Raw genomic sequence first — 23,465 nt, 5'->3', positions numbered from 1 at the left:
AACTCCGCCTGTACGCAAATCCCACACAAATGTTGAGAAGTGCATAAATCTGTAATATGTCTGAGGTCTGAATACTACATGCATCACTTAACTCAAAAATATGCAGTAGAAGATGCACTCATTAATCATTTTATTAGGTACATATGCCACATAGATGCAATTTATAGAGTCTGTCAGCTACCATCTACGCTGTCCATTAATGATAATGATAATAGACCACCAGACCACAGATGACCAGGTATTATTTGGTGGGAAACCATTTACAAAAGAGCAATAACAGAACATACAGTTGGGGAAATAAGTATTGAACACATCAACATTTTTTTCTGTGAATATATTTCCATTGAGGCTATTCACATGAAATTTTCAGACATCAGTATCAACTCAAGAAATCTGGAAATATAAAGAATTCACAACATTAAAGTCCATAAATGAAGTTGGTGTAATAAAGTGGAATGACACAGGAAAAAAGTATTGAAAAAAGCAGTTCTCCAAGGCAAGGTAAAGCAAGGAACCTGCTGAAATCCATAAGTAGTTAGAAAGTAATTATACCTCCTATCTGTGCAAGTTAATATCAGCTGGGTTAGTAAATTGATGATCTATAAAAAGGCTTTTCGTTACCAAGATGTCAAACAAGAAACATCTCATGATGGGTAAAAGCAAAGAGCTCTCCCAAGACTTTTGTAACCTTATTGTTGTAAAACATATTGATGGAATCAAATACAGACATATTAAAAAACTTCTGAAGCCTCCAGTAAGCACCATTGGGGCCGTTATCTGCAAGTCAAGTGGAAGCAACATCACTCCATCATCAACCGACCACGTACAAGAGCCCCTTGCAAGATTTCTGACCAGGGAGTCAGAAGAATAGTCAGAAGAGTAGTCCAAGAGCCAAACAGACAGAAAACAACAGGCAATGCACTCCACTGCTCACGTAAGACTCCATTACTAAAGAAAAGGCATGTCGAAGCTCGTTTAAAGTTTGCTACAACTCATCTGGACAAGCCAATGAAATACTGGGACAGTGTAGTCTGGTCATACTACACACCATGTTTGGAGAAGAAATGGCACTGTACATCACCCTAAAAACACAATACCAAGAGTGAAGTTTGGAGGTGGAAGCATCATGGTGTGGGGCTGTTTTTCATCACATGGTACTGGCAGGCTTCATATAATTGAAGGAACGATGAATGGAGCCCTTTACCGGGAGATTCTTGAGAATAATCTGCTGCCATCCACCAGGATGATGAAGATGAGACATGGGTGGACCTTCCAGCAGGACAACGATCCAAAGCATACAGCCAAGAAAACTCTCAATTGGTTTCAGAGAGAAAAAATCAAGGTGTTAGAATGGCCCAGTCAGTCACCTGACTTGAATCCATCTGAACAAGTTTTAAAGACAATATGCTTAGACGAATGGGCCAAAATCACACCTGAATACTGCAGTAGATTAATTTCTTCATACACTAATGGAAGCGTCTTGAAGCTGTCGTTACAAACAAAGGCTTCTTCACTAAGTATTAAATAAATTTCAGTTAGCGTGTTCAATACTTTTTTCCTGTGTCATTCCACTTTATTACACATAACTTTATTTATGGACTTGAATGTTGTGAATTCTTTATATTTCCAGATCTCTTGAGTTAATACTGATGTCTGGTGAAAATTTCATGTGAATAGTCTCATTGGAAATATATTTACTGAAAAAAATGTTGACGTGTTCATACTTATTTACCCCACTGTATACTAAATATAATAAATAAATATAATTATATGAATATATAATTAATAAGTGTATAATTAAACATTTATTATAATTTATTATTTATTATATATATAATTGGTTAGCACGTTCACGTCACACCTCCATGGTCGGGAGTTCGATTCCCGCCATGGCCCTGTGCGTGCGGAGTTTGCATGTTCTCCCCGTGTTGCGGGGGTTTCCTTTGGGTACTCTGGTTTCCTCCCCGAGTCCAAAGACATGCATGGTAGGCGGATTGGCATGTCCAAAGTGTCTGTAGTGTATGAATGGATGTGTGAGTGTGTATGTGATTGTGGCCTGCGATGGAGTGGCACCCTGTCCAGGGTGTACCCCGCCTTGTGCCCGATGATCCCTGGGATAGGCTCCAGGTTTCCCCGTGACCCTGAAAAGGATAAAGCGGTATAGAAGATGGATGGATGGATATATATAATTTTGCACACCAGCGATTTTTTTCCTCGCAAGAGAGAACGAATCATATTGACCGAAGGCGTGTCCTTTTTTCGCTGCCCCGGAAGTGTTCATTTCATCTTTCCCATCAGTTAGCTAAGTGGTTTGTTGTTGTTGAGTGTTTGTAAGATGGTCGACTCATGTCGAGCTGAATTGATGGATTCAGCTATACTGTTAGGCGGTTTATTTTGACCGCTAGTGCTTAATATATGCTATCAGTGTTCAGGCTTATGCTGCTCTTCCTACGTTTTCTGGAGCTAGTTAGCTAGCAGCCGCGGGCTAACGACAGCTACAGTGTAGTGTTTATAGGACTAGCTAGCTCATGCTACATTTCCCAGTAACAAACACACAACCATATTAATATAACCACTTTTGCGGGTGAGTGCTCAGTTCAAAAAGTCATTAAACTCGTCACACTGTAGTTATGTATGCTTTCAAAACGTAACACATTTCTTTTATGCTAGCTAAATACATACAGTTTTCAAATCAAGATGTCAGTGGAGCTGGACGTGTTTGTGGGAAACACAACCATCATGGACAAGGAGGTGTACCAGTTATGGCTGAATGGATATACAGGTAGCCTTACTCACAGCCTACAGACGTATGACACATATTACTGACCATCTTTCGAGCTGAGGAAACAGAGATACTAAAGCTAGAGTAATTTCTATTTTTGATTCAAAAGATAGTAGAGTTTTGTGTCTCTGTTGATACCTGGTACTCATCAAATACTGTAATCATCTGATGTCAAGCTTCTGTCACCAACAGGTGTGCAAACATGCTTTAAGACAGTCTACAAGATCGTTGCTGTTCCAGTATAACATAACATGCCTTAACAGCATAAAATAGTTATGGATCCGGTACAGTTCCTGATACCAGTGCTCGGTATCAGCAGCAAATAGTTACTCCAGATGTTCTATAAACCTAAGTGATGAGAAATCGGCATAAACTGAATGAAATGTCTCTTTAGTGAACGATGCTGTGAAGGTGAGGATAGAGGGAGGTGTGATGGAAGAATGTGAGGCCAGTCCTGACGTCCTCCTGAGTGACACCATGGACCAGTTCCGAACCTTCCAGATGTGTGAGAGGCTTCTGCAAAATCCGGCTAAACTAGCTAACCAGCTTCTTTTCCAGATACCGCCAGATCGACAGGCCATGCTGATCGAAAGGTGTGCAGTATTAAATGCGTAATTCGACAAATCATCTGTTTAGTCGTTTCAGTTAAGGTTTTGTAACAGTTATTGTCTTTGACACCTGTCCAGATATTATGCATTCGATGATGCCTTTGCTCGTGAGGTCCTTGGAAAGAAACTCTCCAAAGGGACAAAAAAAGACCTCGATGATGTTAGTGCAAAAACTGGCATTACACTGAAGAGCTGCAGGCGACAGGTGGGTAGAACAGTAATGCAGCTTGTAAACAAACTTGGAAAAGGGTTCGGTGGTACTGTACGCGTTGTTTGTCTCGTAGTTTGACAACTTCAAGCGAGTGTTCAAAGTGGTGGAGGAACTCAAAGGCCCCCTGGTGGAAAACATAAAGCAGCACTTTCTGCTCCCTGACCAACTAGCAAGGTGAGAAAGAAGTACAGTTGCTCATGTTCATGGATATCTGCTTTTAATGATCTGCTTCTGACTCTCTGACCATTTACTAAAATTTTCATTCATGTTTATCAAGGACCCTCTAACTTTAAGTTCAATGTGACTTATGTACTGTAATAATAGCTTCTGTCAACTCACTGATAGTACAGTGGCTCCCCCTGGTTCTGCTCATGTACAGATTAAAGGTCGACCGATAGTTGATTTTACAGATACTGAGATAACTATGTTGGGTGGTACCTGTCAACAACTGATTAATCAATGGATAGTTTTTAAAATTGGTACTGAAGGAAAACACAACATTCAAAGTAAAATATTGCTGAATTTTATTACAGAAATAAACAGTACTGTTTGTACCATGAAAATGTACTGTACTTTTTAAAATGAAATAAATATATAAATATTATTATATATAAATATAAATATTAGGAAAATAATTTTCATAATCGATAAGTTGGCCGATAATTTTTTTGATTAATCGGATGGGGGAGAGGCAAACTTTCAGCACCATTTTTTTTTTTTTTGTATTTAAAATGGAATCCACAAACTGAGAGTTACAAATATAAACTTTACACAACTGTTTGTCCAATTATATAAGACTGGAAAGAACCCAATAAACACACCAGAATATATGTTAATAATTTAGGACTGTAGTTTAATTGAGTGCTTTTTGTGCATCCATAAATAATGCATAAATATACGCACACACGTGTGTGTGTGTGTGTGTGTGTATATATATATATATATATATATATATATATATATGTATATATATATATATATATATGTTTATATTATATAATATTATTTGTGCATTATGTTTTATTGATGCACAAAAAGCACTCAATTAAACTACAGTGCTAAATTAATAATAAAATCTAACTTTCACTGCACCTTGTGGTTTCTGTTACTCACTGCCTTTAGGCATAGTGTTTTACTTCTGTTTACTTTTGATCGTAGTATAAGTGTATAGTATGTAATCTGGGACACAACTTTAGTATTTACTCTCTGATGCATGTTTTTGGAACAGAAGTAACGTAGTGAGTAAACGTGCACCGTGCCACGTGCAGACCAACTAATCGATAATGAGATTTCGTTGACAACGATATATATATATATATATATATATATATATATATATATATATATATATAATATATATCTCTATATCTCGATATATAACAATATATTTTATATATATATATATAAATTATTAATAAACAATCAACTAAATAAAAGATGTACATCCAAACTGAATCAAAAAGTAGCACTCCAAATAAAAATAGAGACATCCACAATGAATAATAAAAAAAACACTTCAAATAACACAACAAAATTTGTCAGTGATAGTTTTTATTTCGCCTCCAGAGGCCGCTCTCATACTGTATAATGAGAGGACCCTTCTCTGTTGCCACCACTGTGAGACAAGGGTCTCTGTAGGTCAGAGTAATGGGGAAAAGTATGGGTGTGTGGGAAGACTATTTCAATAGGCCGAGAGCACTGTCGGTTACACATACAGGCGGTCGGTTAGTTAAATTGCAGTGCTGCAGGGATAACGTATTTTTGTAGGCCGACCCAGAAGTTAGCGTCACCCTGGTTCCCTCGACAAAAATGGCTTTTGAATTATTGCAAAAAGTAAGCTGTGTGACCAACAAAAGTTTATGATTCTTACACGTTTTGTTCATTAAGAGAATCTTCACAAATGAACACAATTGTTGAGTGTTGAAGCCTGAATAAATCACCAGAAGTAAAACGCAGAAAGTTAAAGCTATAAACCAGCTACATCACGGTCACATGACTTCAGTGTCACCACCACGAAGCTTCCGATAGAATTTCTAGCACTACAATTTGAAGAAAAAAACCCCAAAACACTGCAATTGGAAAATACTAAAATTTGATAAATCTGTAAGCTGGAATGTTTGAGTTGGAATAGTTTGCAGGAGTGCAAGTATAAACACATCAAGGCTCTACTGTAGTGGATGAGTTTAATGTCCCCGACAACCTCTGTAGTCCCATTTAGCCACTTGTTAGCAACGCGTAAAAGCTGTGTGAAAAAATCAAATCACAAGTGTGATATTTCTGATGTATTTTATGTCCTAGAATAAAAAGTGAAAATATCTTGAGCTTGTGTTAACCACAGACTTTATTTTAGGCATTTAACCAAAACCTCCATCTTTTTGTTTCTGTATCGTTCGGTTCTGTAACCTCCATCTGTATGGTTAACGCTAACTGATCAATTCAGTTCCCATCAAGAACCTCTTTCCATGAATAAGAGAAACCTTTCAACACACCCATTACTAAGACCTGCCGAGACCCATGTTTGCCTGGAATGGAAAAAACGTGAAAAACTATTGGTGTGGGTTTTTGCAGATAAATGATTGTTCCAGCAATCGGTTATCAATCAGTTATCAAACTGATCAGTCAGTCGATCTCTAGTACAGATATCACAATAATAACACTTTCAACAGTTATGCAATTATATTGGTTTTTCTAAATGTACTTCACTTACTTCATAGTCTGAGCTGTATCAACACTCGTTGTGTGTTCGTACTCATCTGAGAAACAAACGGTCATAACAGGCATTGTTGAAATGTTTTGGGATTGTTATTATGGATGAATTTATAGCTACAGTAATGCATTAAACAAATTCAGTTGTACCTTAGCAGAGCTGCTGATTCTTCCCTTTCATTCCCCTCCCTTATTTTCTCTGGACACTGCTGCGAATGCTTTTTACAGGGATTATGCGGCCATTGTGTTCTTTGCCAATAACCGTTTTGAAACAGGGAAGAAGAAGCTTCAGTATCTCACTTTTCAGGACTTTGCCTTCTGTGCTGGGCAGCTCATCAACAATTGGACAGTTGGAGCTGTGGGTAAGAGAATTTAAGTTACTCAAATAATAAAATAAAAAAAAAACCCCCAACAATCAGTAACTGTAAATGATTTGTTGGATTCTAGTTTATTTGAGTTCAATTTAGTTTGCTTCACCCTGTGATCATTAATAGTTCAGACTTTTAAAACCGTTGCTGTAACCTTTCTCTTCTCATTCAACGTCTGCTCTAAGACAACATGGTGGAGGACATGGATGTAGATCTAGACAAAGAATTCCTTCAAGACCTCAAAGATCTCAAAATGTTAATCACAGACAAGGATCTTTTGGACCAACACAAAAGGTATTGGATTGCACTCTGGCATGATTTTGACTGAGGGATGTGGATGGAGATTAATGGAATTAATGTGTAAGTGCCAGCGTCTTGCTTTGTCATGAAGGCAATTTCTTATCTGTTTAGTCTAGTATGTGTAGCTCTGCGAGGAAAGACCAAAGTCTTCAATGAGATGGAAGCCAATTTTAAGGTACGAGACAGCCCATGTTATTCATGTATTACATGCTTTAGCAGTATGTCAGTAAAGTAGATTTCTTAAGATAAACTCTTAGTAGTCTGCTGTTATATTTGAAGGATAAAGAGAGTTTCAAGGGTTTTATTTGTAAAAATATCTCCCTCTAGAACCTCTCCAGGGGCCTTGTGAACATTGCTGCCAAATTAACAAACACAAAAGATGTTCGCGATTTCTTCATTGATCTTGTAGAAAAGGTAATATTCATCTCTTCAGCGGAGTTTCTGGAAATGTCAAGTACTCTTGATGCTGACTTGAGACCTTGCTCATGTCCACAGTTTATTGAGCCTTGCAGGTCGGAAAAATGGACATCAACAGACGTCAACCTCTACCTCACCCACTACACAAACTCGGCACACATACTAGACAGTTTCAAGTAAGTGCATCGTCGTGACAACAGGACACATGTGAGCGATATTTCTTCTCATATCCAGGTCTAACAGTTTTCTCTACTTTTCTGTCTGGTGAAATACAGTACTGTGCAAAGGTTATGGGTACATCAAAAGAAATTCTGTAATGTAATGACATTTTCAAAAATAATGAAATGTTTGCGAAATTACAGAAAGTTGCGTGAACATTAAAAACAGTAAAACTGCATCAGTTCTCTGCTGTGCAGTTTTAGAAGGAAGGAAATGAGATGGTAGGTTGTGCTCCAAGTGTTTTGGAGAACACTTGCAGTTCTTCTGCTCAGTTTGGTTCTCGCTTGTTTCAGTCAGACTCGATGATGGTTTTATCTAACAAGTGGCCTTTTACTTATTAAGTTACTTCCTTCAACATTAACCCAATCTCTGTAATATTCATTGAAAAAAAACCTCTAAATGCTCTTTCATACTGACAAATAAAATGGACATCTAAAGCAAAAATGTTGTGTGTAGGACTTTTGCACAGTACTGTACAGTGTTCTACCAGTGGAGGTCACTGTGCCTCATATAATTTGAATTGAATATAGTTACCTTCTTTCTGGCCTAGTCATTTATACACTCGGACCACTGTAGAATGTGTATTTGTGTTTACACGACACCTACCAATATACTTAGCCACGTGAATTAGGTAGTACCCATATGAGTTATTGTGTGGTTGTACAGTAACAAATACATAAATATGTCAAATGCTATTTGGTTTACTATAATGTTGCTTCTCTATGGCGTTTTTATGCTGCTCTGTCTCACTCTTTCTCTTTTTCTCATTCTCAGGCACCAGACTGTCTGGACTAGGTATATGGGAGTTATTAAAAGCTGCATCATCAGAATGTATCATGAATGAAGAATAACAGTTCTTTGTTGTTTCTTTCTCTCCTCTTCACCCTTAATCAAAACCGCTCTGGACTCATCCCAACCCAGTTCGCAGTCTGACCCTGTCTTTCTTTAAATCCCCATGTTCATCATTTTCCTCCTCTAATCCTTACCCAAATATCTCCAACAGCTGGCCATCTCCTGGACTCCCTCTTCCCCCTTCCCTTTATCCTCTGTTCATTTCTTCACCCATTGGCCAATGTCAATCCCAGGATGACTTGTAAATAAACAGAGTATTCTATCAGTCCTCCCTACACTGTTTCCTCACTGACTTTACTATATGTGGTCCAAACATTGCTATTTAAATGGTCCTAACTGCTAATATTAAGTTTAATGAATAACACTGTCAGATTATTCTAAAATTCTACCATTAGAATAAGATTGAATAACACTGGATAAGAAGAATGATATTTATACCATGTGGTTTGTCTTTTGAACAGTTGAACCAATAAGTGTGAGATGTCGAAGCCTGGTGTGTGAGATGGGTGTCGTGTGTGTGGCCTTTTGAGAGGGTGGACAAGCAGTAGGGGGGCACAATTTGTCAAGCTTTTAGGGGGGTACATATGGTGTGTGGGTGTTCAATGTTGTCACAGACCTCAGGCACAGGCCAGTAAATGAATATTTCTGCTTTTTCCAATGGATGAAGCTGCTTTTTTAATACCTATATTACAAAATATTTTTTCTTTATAAACGTGTTTTAAAAAAAGAAGAAAAAGAAAAGCACTGACCTGGATAGATGCATCAATATGTCCGTGCTGAATCCATATTGAAATGCCATAGACTAATATTTGGGATAGGTTTTGTGTTACTACTCTGTGTGTGAGAAAGTAGGCTATATGCCTATAACAGTATTAATGAAGTAAAGGTGTAATCTGTGTCGCTATAAACTGCATGGCATTTAAACATTTCTTTCTTCATATGATCAGTAAGGACCTCCAGTTTAAATATTTGGACAGAATGAAAAAAAAAGGATGTTTCCAAGCAGACGTGCAAAAGTGTATTCCTCTGCCCCCCCTCCCCCTCTTGCTTTCCCTCTCTCTCTCTTCTTCTTCTTCTTCTTCTCTTGCTAATTTTTGACCACATTCCACCAGCCTCTCTTCTATGCTATAAATATCTGGAGTATGAAAGGGAGCGAGTCGAGTGAGCAGTGGAGTGGAGTGAAAAAGATGGGTGAGATGAAGGTTGAATTGAGGTGGGAGGGGGGAAAAATGGAGAGAAAGTTGCAAGCTGTGGGGGGTGAGTTTAAATGAAACCAGGTGCGTTACAGCCCTAATGTGCATGTGTGCGACTGTGTGAATCTGTGCACTGTTGTTCTCCCGGCAAATCGGACAGATTTGGAATTTTGGAATTTGGGCCGCAGACCAGGAATTTTCATCCTGGGGGGTGAGGCGGGGGTGTCCGGGGGGCGGAGGATGGCTGCACAGGGGGCCTAGAGGGGGGGTCAGAATGGGCTGTCCCTCTTTTTCTTGTGAACACGCTCACACTCCAGCTGTCTGTCTCCACACTCCCTCACTCTCACACTGAAGAGGCAGAACAAGGCAGTAGAAGGCGGCGAAGGGCCAGAGAGGATCAACAAGAGCGCAAAAGAGGCCGGAAGAGAAGAGGAGTGTAGAGGAAAAGCCAGAGACACGCTCTAAAAGCGGAATCCGAGCCCACGACCAGAAGAAAGTTATCGAAGAACAAAACGAAAGAAAAGTGTCCTGTAAGTATGCATGTGTTATATTTAAAATAAAGTACGTATCTGAAAAGTAAGGACAATAAAATGATGCTGTTCCATACGGAATATATGATTATACCATAATCTGATATCAATGCAGATGAAAAAAATGCTGATGTGGTCATCAAAATGAAGTGAAGGCCATGAGGAGTAGAGAGCAAGCAGACAATGAGACAGGCAGAGAATGTATGAGTGTGTGTGTGTAAGACAGAAAGCAAGGGTGAGAGCGACAGTTTTTAATCATTCCCAGGCTCTTTAAAGGTCTTTGAACGTCATACTTGCTCTACTGATCTTCTGATATCAGGCTTGAATGCTTTGTGCTACTTTTGTTCAGCCACAAAAAAAAAATTAAATACACTGAATACAATCACCTTCCAACCTATATGCAATGCCATTTATATATCTTTAGCTAGTCTCCAGAGATGCACCAGACAGTAGTGATTATTCCTTTAGTGTATGTTACCCAACCATCAGCATATTGTTACACATCATGCGTCACGTACGTAGTATTGCAAAACTTTCCAAACCATTTTCCAGCTACTATTTCACAACTAGTCTAAATGTCACTTCTTGTCTGATCCCCATTCAGACAAGTGGGGTGCACTGGCTTTGGCTTTTAAGAGTAGATTTAATATATGAGAGCAACGTGTGTGTGTGCTTCTTGTTTCAGTGCACTTTTAGTCTCATTGTATTAAATAGACAACTCTTGGGTTCCTTGAAGTTTTGGGCATACAGAAAATCCCTGAGGTACTTAGTAGTGTGAACATTTGTGCCTACAAAAACATTTTGGCCCCCTGAAGAAACACAGGTGCCATAACAAGAAGAGAAAACACACACAATTAAATACCCACATGACGTCACAGCTGGGAACAGTAGCCTACTATACTAACACAGGCTACTTCTATATTGCAAAGAACTTCATGACATTTATTTATGCTTTTTTGGTAATTACTGACATTTGCCTGCATTATTTTATATGGCTTGGTGCTGACTCGAGCATTTATTCAAAGGAAGAGAAGCATGCTGTGCCCTGCGGCTCAGTGTCACTGCAGACACTGTAAATGTTTGTTCTCTGCATTTTCTTTCTTTATATATATTTTAAAAAAAAACAACACCCTCATGTTTCACTTATAAACTAATCTAATATGTTTGCGCATTACAGTCTAATGTAAGCAGTTTATAATATTACCTGAGAACCAAGTAACATGTCTCCTCCACCAGAGTCATATATTTATATTAAAAGTCATGGCAGACGTCACACATGTTCCTAAGTGCTGGAAAAAGCATAAACACACCACTGTGGTTTACACTGGTCGGTGGTGTTCCAGTCAATTATTGCACCATTTGGTTTGAGGAGGCCATGTCCAGCACGTCCACAGTGACATTTTTTTCGAGCACCTTGACAGAATGTCAGCTTCATGGGCAGCTGAGCAGAACAGAACAGAGCACAGACGCACAACAGGAAAGGGTGATGTGATTGTGTTTGCAAAAGGTAGAGAGGTGTAGGAAGAAATGTTTTGTCTCTACACGTGTGGTCCGCAAATGTGTACCAATGAAAGCTGGATTTTAAGAGCCATTCCGATTGGTACAGGTTAGTGAAGAGGAACGTCTGAGTACTTCTTGGTCCTAGAGGCTGACTCTATATGCACAACGTTTACAACTTTTTATTTGCTATTATGCACCAGATACACTATTTCAGTTTTAGAATTCATAAGTATGAATGAAATAAACTAAATTAACGTTAATATTTCTTCACTGAGAACATAAGGTATGATATAGGTCTTGGAAAGTGCCATCTCAGGTAGGCCTGCTTGCCCTTTCCAGTGAACTTCAAGGGGCTTTCCTGAGGATGCGATACTCTGGGAAAACTCCGCCACAGTCCGGTTGACCTGAGTCGAGAGCCGTGCCCACATCCTCACCAGTGGCATTCCAGGAAACCGAGGGATACTTGGCGCGCCACGGTAGTCTAAATTGCCCTTACCACCAAACATACTCTGACCAGTGTCCAACATGGTTCTGCTCTGCCCTTAGGTTGCTACCATGGCAGATTCTGGATTTTCTCAAACTATATGCTTGCTGGAGAGAGAGAGAGAGAGAGAGAGAGAGAAAATACATACCTAGTAGCAGTTGGATGAATAAGGCTAGTAACTGGTGTGTGGGAACAGCCATACGAGTTAACAAATATAGAGGCATGGAAATAATGCTAAAAATGAATATAAAAGTTATTTTTAAAAGAGTCTTCTATGACTTTCCATAGGAATTTATGTCACAGGGTGCAAACTTGATGGCTCATAAACTGGCCCATCTTCCACATACAGGTGTGCATTAGAAGGAAAGTTTAACCTTCAAAACATAATATTAACATGTGCTGTGCTTAAACTATGTGTAAATATGTGAATTATGTGGAGAGCTTTTATTGTAGGAACACTGCAATCACGACTTGAGAAATCACAGTCTGTCAGAAGCACAGAGTAAAAACGTAATTCTATCACAAATCATATTTGCTGCTGCATTCAGTCTTTAATAGGATTTGTTCGTGTCTGAGGTTTCCTTATGTGTACTGTAAGTCATGACGAATAACATTGTGTGGTCTGGGCCGAAGCAAAGCAATCTCATTTGGAGGTGATGTAACAAAATCAGAATGTGTGTTTGCGTGTGCATGTTGCCCTGTGGCTAGCTGTTTATCACTTTGAGTCAATTTGACTATACCAGTGCAGAGACCAAAGCCTTCCATAGTGTGACCGCGAGGTCTGACAAAGACATTCATGTTTTGGAGTCAAGACAACTTCTGCTTTCTTTACAGTGTGTATCTGAATGTTTGTGCGAGTGAGGCTTTTCATGTGTCAGGAAGACAGTGGTTATGATCTTCCACCGTGCTATTTTCTCTCTGGCACAAACCAGCTCACTGCACTGCCACTACACAGTCCAGAAGCAGAACTGTTTTATAAGTATTGCATTTGGCTGCTTTTCTATTTATTCTCCAGCCAAGAGACCTGAAAGACAGGACTTATTCAAGCAGACAGATTTACTTAGAAATCTCAACCCTCTCTATAACCAAGAACAGTAGCTGAAGTTTAAGACTCTAAATGAGCTCTTTCAGGCCATTTGATTCCATAACATGTTCTAGCTAAAAATGGCTGACAGCATGAAAGGCAAGCTGTTAGACTTACAGTCTGGTAAAATGTTAATAGCTGTTGGTATGTACTGCATGTAAAAGGCACTGATGCCCTGCGATTGTAATAAAGGGGTGACTAATTGTGTGCAAGTCCAGTTCAGCCACCAGAGGGAGCCATCCGGTTGCCACATACAGTACATGGTGACCTTGTGATGAAGGCCAATTTAGATGTTAATTATCATTTAAAGTACATGTAAAATCAATTAAACGGTCCAGTTTTTACAAAAAAAAAATGGAGATACACAAATGAAAATAAATATCGCATGATGCAATTAAATCTGTGACAAATGAACATATAAAAGACAAATTTTGAATGTCAGAATTTTCAGACTGTAAGGTACTTATTCGGTTCTCTTGCCCTCTCCTTTTCCCAGTGCCCTCCAGATTCCGCAGTGTGATTTCGAACCTGGGGTTAAAGCCGTTGTCCTCATCCTCATCCTTCCCCCGAGACCCTGCAGCGTGTGCCAGCGTGTGTCTGCGTTCGACACGCTACTTGTACGTTTTCTCTGAGCTCATAAGAGGCAGGTGAAAGTGTCTCTGTGTGAAGATGTGGTCCGTGTGTGTTTCATTTTTGTGTGTGTGCGTTTCTGTGCTCCTCCACCAAGCTATTTCACAGCCACCCACAGAAAGTGACACCTACACGGTAAGGAGGGAAGGAGCTGTTTCCCCACTCTTTTTCTTTTCATTTGATAAACATATGTCTACAAATGCGTAGTAGGAAAGCATTTGCATTCATGCCTCTTATTCTTTGCTGAAACTTCAGGAATGCACAGATGGCTATCACTGGGATCCACAAACTCAACACTGCAAAGGTAAAACATCTTCACGCTTCCTGATGCTTCATGTCATTGTGTTAACCATGTTAACATAGAAAAATCTAAAAAAGAGTCCTATTATAAAAAGTGAAGTTCCAAATCTCTGAACATGTTCCCTTTTCCCTCTCAGACATAAATGAATGTGAAACTATCCCAGAGGCGTGTAAGGGTGAGATGAAGTGCTTCAACCATTATGGTGGCTACTTGTGTCTCCCGCGCTCTGCCTCAGTAATCCCTGCCCCTGACCCACCCAACCAAATCCCTGCTGGTGTGGGCAACACCTCAAGCGAGCCTTACAACCCCTGTCCCAGCGGCTATGAGGCTCATGGAGACAGCTGCGTGGGTGAGTGTGTTTGGAAATGTGTGTACTTTGGGAGGGGAGGGGAGTGTAGTGTGGGTGTTCGTGAACAGGTGGCAGGAGTGAGTGACGGTGCGAATGGGTGTATTGTGAAGGCGCCATTTTTCACAATTGCACTCTGATTTCGTTTTACACGGAATTGATCAAATAAACGAAATTACATATAACTTTAGGGCTATATACTGTATGTGTAGGAGAGTGTTTATTGTGGGTTCCAGGACAATTCAGCTAGCAATTCAGAAACAGGTGGTATGTAAGGAAGAGGTTGTCTGGGAGTTTTGCATGACTTGGCAGGGGGTGGTTTGCAGGAGGTAGAGGGATTTGGTGGGCTAAGCTGTTTCCCAGCTGCTATCAGCAGTCAAATCCTCATTAATGCACCACACAGTTACTATTACTCAGCACTCAGCATAAAGTCACACAGTTAGCATTTCTTTATTCCTTCAAGCTGTTAGTCATAAATCACCAAGTGGCCTCTTTGCTGCAGTAACAAAATACCAGTGCAGCAGCAAATACGAAAGGAACAAAGTGAAAGGAACAAATGTGACTCACAGTGAAATGTTTTGATGCTCACACAGATTTGGATGAGTGTGAACGGGATGAACACGACTGCCAACCCAGTCAGGATTGCATCAATACAGAGGGCTCATTCACTTGCCAGTGCCCGAATGGATACCGCAAAGTGGGAACAGAGTGCATTGGTAAAAAGCAGCTACACTTTTAAAGTGGCATGAACAGAATCATCATATAGCCAGTTCATACTGAATGTACTTAGAATACATACTCCTGCCATTAGAGGGTCATATGTGGGTAAATGTGAGTCGATGATGCTTAAGGAGTAACAAGCTGAGAAGCTTATTTGTGATTTTCAGCCAGTGCACTTTTAAATGTCCCGCCCTCCCACCTCTAACTTGGAGAACCAGTGTCATTAGGATATAAAGACTGCCATTCAACTGAATGTGATTGTGTTGATGGAGGTGATTGAGCTGAATGTGCAGTTCACCTGAATTTTCCCCCTTCACTTTTGTCAGACATCGATGAGTGTCGGTACCGGTACTGCCAGCACCGCTGCGTTAACGTGCCCGGCTCTTTCTCCTGCCAGTGCGAGCCTGGCTTCCAGCTGGCAGGCAACAATCGCTCCTGCATTGGTGAGTGTGCCCACACATTGCCACCCCCGCACATAGCCAACAATGCTGTGCCCTGAGTCATAGGCCATCCTCCACACACACACTCAAACTGTGCACACACGGTAATTTGGAAAACCAGGCCCACATACTGTTGTACAGTATCATCCTACACCTCAGTTCCTCTGAACAGGGCCAAAGTCAAAACAAACTGCCACAACACCTCGAATTAGGTGAATAAGTGACACTGTAGTGACATAAGGGAACAATTACTGTGGTATTCCAAAGTACTGGGGCAAATCTGACGTTAGAAAAAATAAACTTTCCATTCCTGTGTCCATTACCTTGTATAACCTCACATTGTGAAACACTATCTAATAATTTTGCATAAAAATAACTGAAAAGTTATAACACATATGGGAAAAGTTATTTTTATGTAGCTGATGTCAATCTTTAAAACAAAACAAAAAAAAAAAACAAGGAATAAATATAGTTCCACATTGGCACTTTCTGAATACATAATGACTGCACTTTTTCCATGAAACGTGCTCTGTAAAGCATACTTATAATTTGTGTCTGCTGTGTCATGATTTGTGGTTTCAGACGTGGATGAGTGCAACATGGGCGCCCCCTGTAGTCAGAGGTGTTATAACACGTATGGGACTTTCCTTTGCCGATGTGAGCAGGGTTACGAGCTAGGCCCAGATGGATTCACCTGCAAAGGTGAGTGACGGAAGCACAGACATACACAGTGAAGCAAAAAACACATCTGCGGTGCAATGTAAACAGCATATTACTGACTACTTTTAATTTGGTTACTTTTTAGTCCACCTCCTAATGTCTTCTTTATTCTTTACACAGACATAGATGAGTGCAGTTTCTCTAGTTACCTTTGTCAGCACCAGTGTGTAAATGAGCCTGGCAAATTCTCATGTGTCTGCCCAGAAGGCTACCAACTCCTCGGGACTCGTCTCTGCCAAGGTCAGCCTCTGTCTCTCCTCATCTACTTCATACACTGGCCTCATTCAGCCTTTCATTATTTTCTCATTTTGACTGTTAGATTCATGCCATTTGATTCCATTTCTGATTTGTATGTGTGTCTTAATATAGATATAAATGAGTGCGAGACAGGAGCGCACCAGTGCACTGATAGCCAGACGTGTGTGAACATTCATGGCGGTCATCAGTGCTTTGACACGAACCGTTGTCAGGAGCCTTATGTTCAAGTATCAAACAAGTGAGTGAAGTGGTTTTAGCCTAGCCGGTCCATATACTCACTTATTTCCTCAATCATTAAAATAGGATGTTTGTTCTCTTTGTGCCAGTTGTATTTATATCAGGGATAACTTTCTGTTTCTGAAACTGCACTATGAGTTTTTCCATAGCTCTGGATTGCCTTAAAGCATAATTCAATACACTCTACCTCCTTCCAAAAACCTGACATTGGTAATAAATGGCATAGAAGGTTTATGGAGACCATCCAGGATGATAAATTTGTCTGACCTGTGGAAAATTCTAAGGCCTAAATCTCTCTACTGAACCAGTAGATGAAAAGAATAATACAATATCTATTGGTTTACTTCTGGATAAATGAAGGTGTGAGAAAGACTGTGTTGTAGCCATCACCGAATCCCTTTAGCGCCGCATTTCATTCTGCAACAACAATCATGCATCTGCTATGTCAAATATTGTTAAACCATTATTGTTAACCTGAATATTGTTAACCCTGTCATTCTAGTCGCTGTGTGTGTCCTGTGTCTAAACCTGGCTGCGGAGACTTGCCCTTCTCCATTGTGCACCGTTATATGAGCATCACCTCAGAACGGTCCGTACCATCTGACATCTTCCAGATCCAGGCCACAAGTATCTACCCTGGAGCATACAACACCTTCCGCATCCGCTCTGGAGATGATAATGGGGACTTTTACATCAGGGTGAGATGCAATTTATTGATGTTTATTGATTTAAAAGCTCCTGGGGTTACTTTTCTGAACATTACCCTACCCGATCTTGGCTTTTGAATTGGATAATATCTTGCAATCTTTCTATTTCTGGGATTTAAACTACAGAAGCCAAAATGTGGGCAGTTAATATTTGAGAACATGGAGCTGGGAGAAGGGAGGGAGGTAGGGAGGGAGGGAGACAGGGAAAGGAGGGGGAGAGGGCACTGATCTTAACAGTGGAAAAGTGCCAAAGTTTGAGGACAATGCAGTTCTATTTTGGTGCCAGATTTTCTATTTATAGCTTTTAATAGTCTAAGGAGCAGGGGGACAATGCACAGTACTATTGCTTAGCCTTTTTATTTCGATTTCTACAGCTATAAATGTGCAGAGAAAAATGCAGAGCATGTTGCATTATCTTTGTTCATGCATGGTTTCATCTGTTTCAGGTATATGTAGTGGTGCTAATATCTTGTGCAGCTTTCACAAGTTCATTACGTCATTACGATCACTGGACCATGTATTACACTATGCTAATTTCCCAATACTGCAGACTTCTAAGCCAAATGGTTTGTCTTCTCTCTTAGCAAATCAACAATATCAGTGCCATGCTGGTGCTAGCCCGTGCTGTGACTGGACCCAAAGAGTATGTTCTGGACTTGGAGATGGTTTCGGTCAACCCCCTCATGAGCTACCAGACTAGTTCAGCTCTACGCTTATCGGTCTATGTGGGGCCTCATGCTTTCTAAATTAGAGTTACATTTAGAGCGGGGGGGGGGGGGGGGGGGAGGGAAAGGGCTTGCAAATAAAAAGGTGGCAGAGATGTGAAGTACGGACGACATATCCATTGAGGATGAGGAGGGATTGATTTGGAGATACTGGCATAATTAGCAAAACATCTCCCCCAAGTCTGCTGGAAGAGCAATGCCAAGCTATCTCATAAGAAATCAAAACAAACTATACAACTACTACTTCACAAGTGATGCTGGTCTTACAGACAGGTAATATAATTGCAGACACAGCCATACCACACATGGTTTTCTATATTGTGTATGAATACCAAATAAAAAGGAGCTGCACTACAATTTCAAAATCTGCTGTACAATCCATATAGCCATTACTTTTGGCCTTTCTCATACCTCTCATGTCATCCATGCTCATTTTCAAGATTGCTTCTTTACTTGACAATGTGTTTTCTTTCTATTTTTGCCTCTTAGAACAAATTCATTTCACTGATTAGTTTTTGCCACAGCCCTCGCTGTTTGGCCAACGCATCCTCCTCCTCTTTTCTCAGATATATGTAGCAGTTTTAGTGTAAAATAATATATGCAGCTCTGCAAACTTCTTTCTGTGCATTGTGTGCCATTACTATTCTTCAGTAACCACTCAGTCCTACATCTACATGTCTATATTTTCTTCCACCCCCAAAATGATCAGTAATATTCACATTATGTGTGTAGTTGTCATACCATGCTGTCAATGTTGTTCTTTTATGTTCTGGACTTATTACTGTAATAAATATGATAATACCATATCATTCTGGCTATAGACCCCTATGTTGAGTTGTTTTCTATTATGGTCTATATTTGACTGTCATTCTTTTGTTTTCATGGTTCACTTACTAACTCCATGCTAGTGGAGTGTTTTTATCTTTCTTACTTTGCGGAATCTCTTCAACAGGAACACTGGTATAGACATAACCTTTTAAGTCACAGCAAGCAAATGAATAGTTTCGTTTAGTTGTCAGAGTCCATTGGTTTGCAATATGCAAAACGCCTGGTACCTCAGCTGAGAGGGATGAACATTTTCATCGATAGTTTCCCAATTCTTTATAAACAAACATAACTAAATTATATTTAAATACATTAATCTACCTGGCCAAGAGAATCATTTTTTTTACCAACCCAGTGAGTATGGGTGGAGAACCTTGCAATGTGGCAATTCTTAACAGCATTAAGTCTAAGGAGGGATTCTTCTTGGTTAGGAGGAACATTTACTGCTTGGCAACAGGCAGCTGAGTTAATTAAGGAGACTTAATGAGTCCAGATCACATTGCAATCTCCTAGGAAAACGGTTAAATCTAGTGATCTAAAGTTGTATACATCTTTGGTTCATTCATTTAACGGACCATTACCTATCAAAAAAAGAAAAGCCCTTGATGAACCCATTTTATTCTGTGGTAAATCAGTGGAGTTACCTGTATCCTGATCATTAAAGGAATTAAAAATATATATATACAAAAATAAAATCATATTTACTCAGACTCCTGAAAGTTTTACCTGGTAAAAACTGGTGAAAAGACCTGGTGAAATCTTAATTCATGAATGTGTGGGGGAAAAAAAAGACATTTAATTTCACTTCTTTAAAATGTGTGTCTCATACATACAGAGTCCATGGATGCTACTCAAACTTTACACAGGTGAGGATGGCAGCAAGATCACAATTTTACTTTCATATGCATGTAGACGTATTCAGATGTGTTCAGTCTTATCTAGTTTGTTAAGATGTCTTCAATCCTGCTGAGTGAGTGCAGTCTGTTTTTCTTTCCAGGGTGATGAATTGAGGTTCAGGTTCTGGTGAATATAGAGCTATAGTGCATAGTCAGGGGAGAAAAAAATACTCTGTGATATGATGGTTTTGAGGTGCTGAGTCATTCTGACAATCCTGCTCAGATATGTCAAATGTCATCATAACCTGACATGAGGTATGAAAGAAGTAAACAGACCAGAGAGTGAAAGCACAAGAAGCAATTCATAAGAAAGAAAAAGAAAGGATTCAGGATTGGTGGAGGTTTAGCTTTAGTTCTTGCTGAAGAGGTTAGGCATTTATTTGTCCTGTAATTTGGTGGGAAGCTAATGAATGAGAGTCATCTGATTTATCCTTGTCGTGTAGTTTGCATCGTTACCCAATTGAGAAATTGTTGAGCTAGTAAACTGATGTTAGCTGGCTAACTATTGAGCACCAACACATACAAAAGACATATTTTTGATCTTTCAAAATATATCCACTGAATAGCCATAATTAATCAACGTTCCACCATTGAACGTCCACTATTGACATCCATAGAATGTCTCGAAAAGGTTTACTATAAGTGTTTATGGCATTATTGTTATTGTCTTTTTCACAACAAATGCATATTATACTATAGTTTAACCAGCTTTCCATTTTAAATCGAGTACAATAACTTTTTCTTTACCATGACGGACCACAGTTCCACACACTAATAATTACCATAATTACGCCATTCAACTTTATTTTCACTTTCTCTCCAGTGAAACGCCTGCCTCTCCTTCCCATCTATTTCATGACTGCCCCTGCTCTGGAATGTACATGAGGTATTTTTCACTCTGGCTCATGCAGAACATTTTTTTTAAGACAGATCACTGAACTCAAAAGATTCCACTTTGAAAGCTATGATTCATTATAAACCTACAAGTTCTGTTTCCTACTTGCAGTACAGCTCTTCCCATCCCAAGCATTGCAGAAATTCCATTCTCGAGTCACAGTAACACTGAAACACATTTGCAGTGGGAACAAAGACTTCCTCCAGAAAAGTAAGGAAATATGTGATTATTTTGATCACTTTGAATTACCTAAGAAGGTCATGGCCAGTGTTAACACTACTGTGAGAACGCAAGGCCCAACATGATTCATTTTGTTCACCCATTACTCCTCATGCATTACCACAGGCGTTGTTTACTGTCTCTCCTGTAAGAGATGCACATGATGTACATTGGAGAAACTAAGACAAGCCCAGATGATTGTTTCCCCAAGCCCCTTTGTACCATCAGTGAAGGATTTCTCCTTTGCAAAGGTGAGACACCTCAACAGCAATAGCCCTAACACTGATCACATCTCTGTTTGCATCACTAGTTGTTGTAAATAGAAAGAGCTCATCTATAATCCCAGAACAACAGAATCCCATGGAATGATAGTCATATTTTCACAGAGCTATTACATCATCAACCATTTGGAACATTTACTGGTTTCACTTCCTATACTGCCTCAGAAGCACCTTGCTTGCACATTTCACCCGAAATCTCTTGTTTCTTTGTGCTGAAATTTTACTAACAAGGGTCCAATAGTTGAAGCTTGACAGTGCCCAGGATGTATACAGTGCTTATGATGAAATAGAGATAGATAAAGATAAACAGAGACGCTCATAAGTCAGAACAGGGCTGCCATATTAGACTGACATTTACAAGCTGAATTAAACCCACTATTCACTATAAATTAGACCATGGGCAAAAGTTGTGCACACCTGACCATCACACCCATATATGGTACTTCCCCAAACTGTGGCCACAAAATTGGAAGCACACAATTGTATAGGATGCCTTTGCGTGCTGTAGCATTACAGTTTCCCTTCAGTGGAACTGAGGCCCAAACCTGTTCCAGCATGACAATGACCCTGTGCACAAAGCGAGGTCAATGAAGACATGGTTTGCCAAGGCTAGTGTGGAAGAACTCAAGTGACCTGCACAAGAGCCCTGACCTCATCCCCACTGAACACCTTTGGTATAAACCAGAATGCCGACTGCACATCAGGCCTACTCTGGAATAGGATGTTCAAAAGTCACATAACGGGAACGATTAACCATCCATCCATCCCTTTTCTATACCGATTATCCTACTGGGTCATGGGAAGCCTGGAACCTATCCCAGGGAGCATGGGGCACAAGGTGGGGTATACCCTGGACAGGGTGCCAATCCATTGCAGGGCGCAATCACACACACATTCACACACCCATTCATACACTACGGACACTTTGGACATGCCAACAATTCCTTGGACAGTGCCTACCATGCAGGTCTCTGGACTGGGAGAGTAAACCAGAGTACCTGGACGAAACCCTCACAGCACAGGGAGAACATGCAAACTCCCCATACACGGGGCCGTGGTGGGAATCGAACCCCCAACCCTGTGAAGTATGACGCGAACGGATTAAATAAAGGGATTAAATCGATAAACTGTCAACTCTGAAATCTAATCGAACCATTGGTGCAGCCTTAGATGCTTACACTAGTGTGACCAGCAACAGTTGCAGGCAGGAACAATTATAGCAGCAATTAAAGCAGCAAATTATCCTGTCCATCACCAAGTTAAATAATAAAAAAAAAACAGTTCTCTAAGAAAATCTATAAGTGCACAAACTATCGGCCCGGCATACACCGCTCACTCAGTGTCCTCTCATATATAAAAACACATACGCTTTCCTCTTAGTTGTCGATGCTGATGACTCATTCTCTGCAAAACCTTACATAATTATGGCAGAGAGATGTGGCGTTAGTCTGCCACAGAGGGGCAGTGTGGCACACGGAGTTTCACATGGGCCCAGAATAGAAACAAACCTGAAGTTACAGAGTCTTGCTGCTCATTTTGCAACCTAATTGACCAGTGAACCCATTGTTTTCTGTCTCATCCCAGGCAGCCATTAAAGAAGTGTTTATAAATGTCTGTAACTTGTGACAGACAGACATTTACACGCACATCCTGTGTTCATCTGGTCAGGCAAAGAAGTATATAAGTAGAGACTCCTTCAGTAATGTTTAAAGTCATATCACACACACACACACACACACACACACACACACACACACACACACACACACACACACACACACACACACACACACACACACGGCTAGACAAGGCTACACATAACCCTAGCCTTAACTTAGCCGTAACCAAAAGGAAACCTTCTGGCCTTTTTTTCAAATTAGAAGAAGTTAGAAGGTGTTTTTCTTTTTCTTTCTTTTTTTCTTTCTTTTTTTTTTTAAATAAAAGTTGCAGTTGTTGTGGGGACCAGCCATATGTCCTATCCTAACAAGATATAACCCCCTTTACACACACA

At 40.0% G+C, this 23,465-nt stretch overlaps 2 protein-coding genes across 2 annotated transcripts; both read left to right on the top strand.

Annotated features, from left to right (window-relative positions):
- Positions 1-2,252: 2,252 nt before the first annotated feature.
- On the top strand, positions 2,253-8,524 carry fibpa (fibroblast growth factor (acidic) intracellular binding protein a). The gene is made up of 11 exons (XM_053630841.1): positions 2,253-2,584; positions 2,671-2,782; positions 3,177-3,375; positions 3,469-3,595; positions 3,675-3,775; positions 6,536-6,669; positions 6,861-6,969; positions 7,087-7,150; positions 7,303-7,389; positions 7,471-7,568; positions 8,386-8,524. Exons 2-11 carry the CDS (start codon positions 2,698-2,700, stop codon positions 8,453-8,455), a joined length of 1,074 nt encoding a protein of 357 aa, XP_053486816.1. The 5' UTR covers positions 2,253-2,584; positions 2,671-2,697; the 3' UTR covers positions 8,456-8,524.
- A 5,399-nt stretch (positions 8,525-13,923) lies between these two features.
- efemp2a (EGF containing fibulin extracellular matrix protein 2a) lies at positions 13,924-18,388 on the top strand. The gene is made up of 10 exons (XM_053630840.1): positions 13,924-14,019; positions 14,140-14,188; positions 14,322-14,534; positions 15,125-15,247; positions 15,578-15,694; positions 16,274-16,393; positions 16,532-16,651; positions 16,781-16,907; positions 17,409-17,604; positions 18,198-18,388. The coding sequence occupies exons 1-10, from the start codon at positions 13,924-13,926 to the stop codon at positions 18,357-18,359; spliced, it is 1,323 nt and encodes a 440-aa protein (XP_053486815.1). The 3' UTR covers positions 18,360-18,388.
- Positions 18,389-23,465: the final 5,077 nt, after the last annotated feature.

This window comes from Ictalurus furcatus, chromosome 8, assembly GCF_023375685.1.
Source record: "Ictalurus furcatus strain D&B chromosome 8, Billie_1.0, whole genome shotgun sequence".
Taxonomy (NCBI): domain Eukaryota; kingdom Metazoa; phylum Chordata; class Actinopteri; order Siluriformes; family Ictaluridae; genus Ictalurus; species Ictalurus furcatus.
Note: the sequence above shows the minus strand (reverse complement) of the source record. Positions and strands in the feature narration are given on the sequence as shown.

What these genes read in the sequence shown, in the direction of transcription:
- fibpa (XM_053630841.1), top strand. Translation starts at nt 2,698, where the DNA reads ATGTCAGTGGAGCTGGACGTGTTTGTGGGAAACACAACCATCATGGAC. An exon ending in ATGGCTGAATGGATATACAG is followed by an intron (nt 2,783 to 3,176) that starts GTAGCCTTACTC and finishes ATGTCTCTTTAG; the next exon opens with TGAACGATGCTGTGAAGGTG. An exon ending in AGATGGAAGCCAATTTTAAG is followed by an intron (nt 7,151 to 7,302) that starts GTACGAGACAGC and finishes ATCTCCCTCTAG; the next exon opens with AACCTCTCCAGGGGCCTTGT.
- efemp2a (XM_053630840.1), top strand. Translation starts at nt 13,924, where the DNA reads ATGTGGTCCGTGTGTGTTTCATTTTTGTGTGTGTGCGTTTCTGTGCTC. An exon ending in AGTGGGAACAGAGTGCATTG is followed by an intron (nt 15,248 to 15,577) that starts GTAAAAAGCAGC and finishes CACTTTTGTCAG; the next exon opens with ACATCGATGAGTGTCGGTAC. An exon ending in CAACAATCGCTCCTGCATTG is followed by an intron (nt 15,695 to 16,273) that starts GTGAGTGTGCCC and finishes TTGTGGTTTCAG; the next exon opens with ACGTGGATGAGTGCAACATG.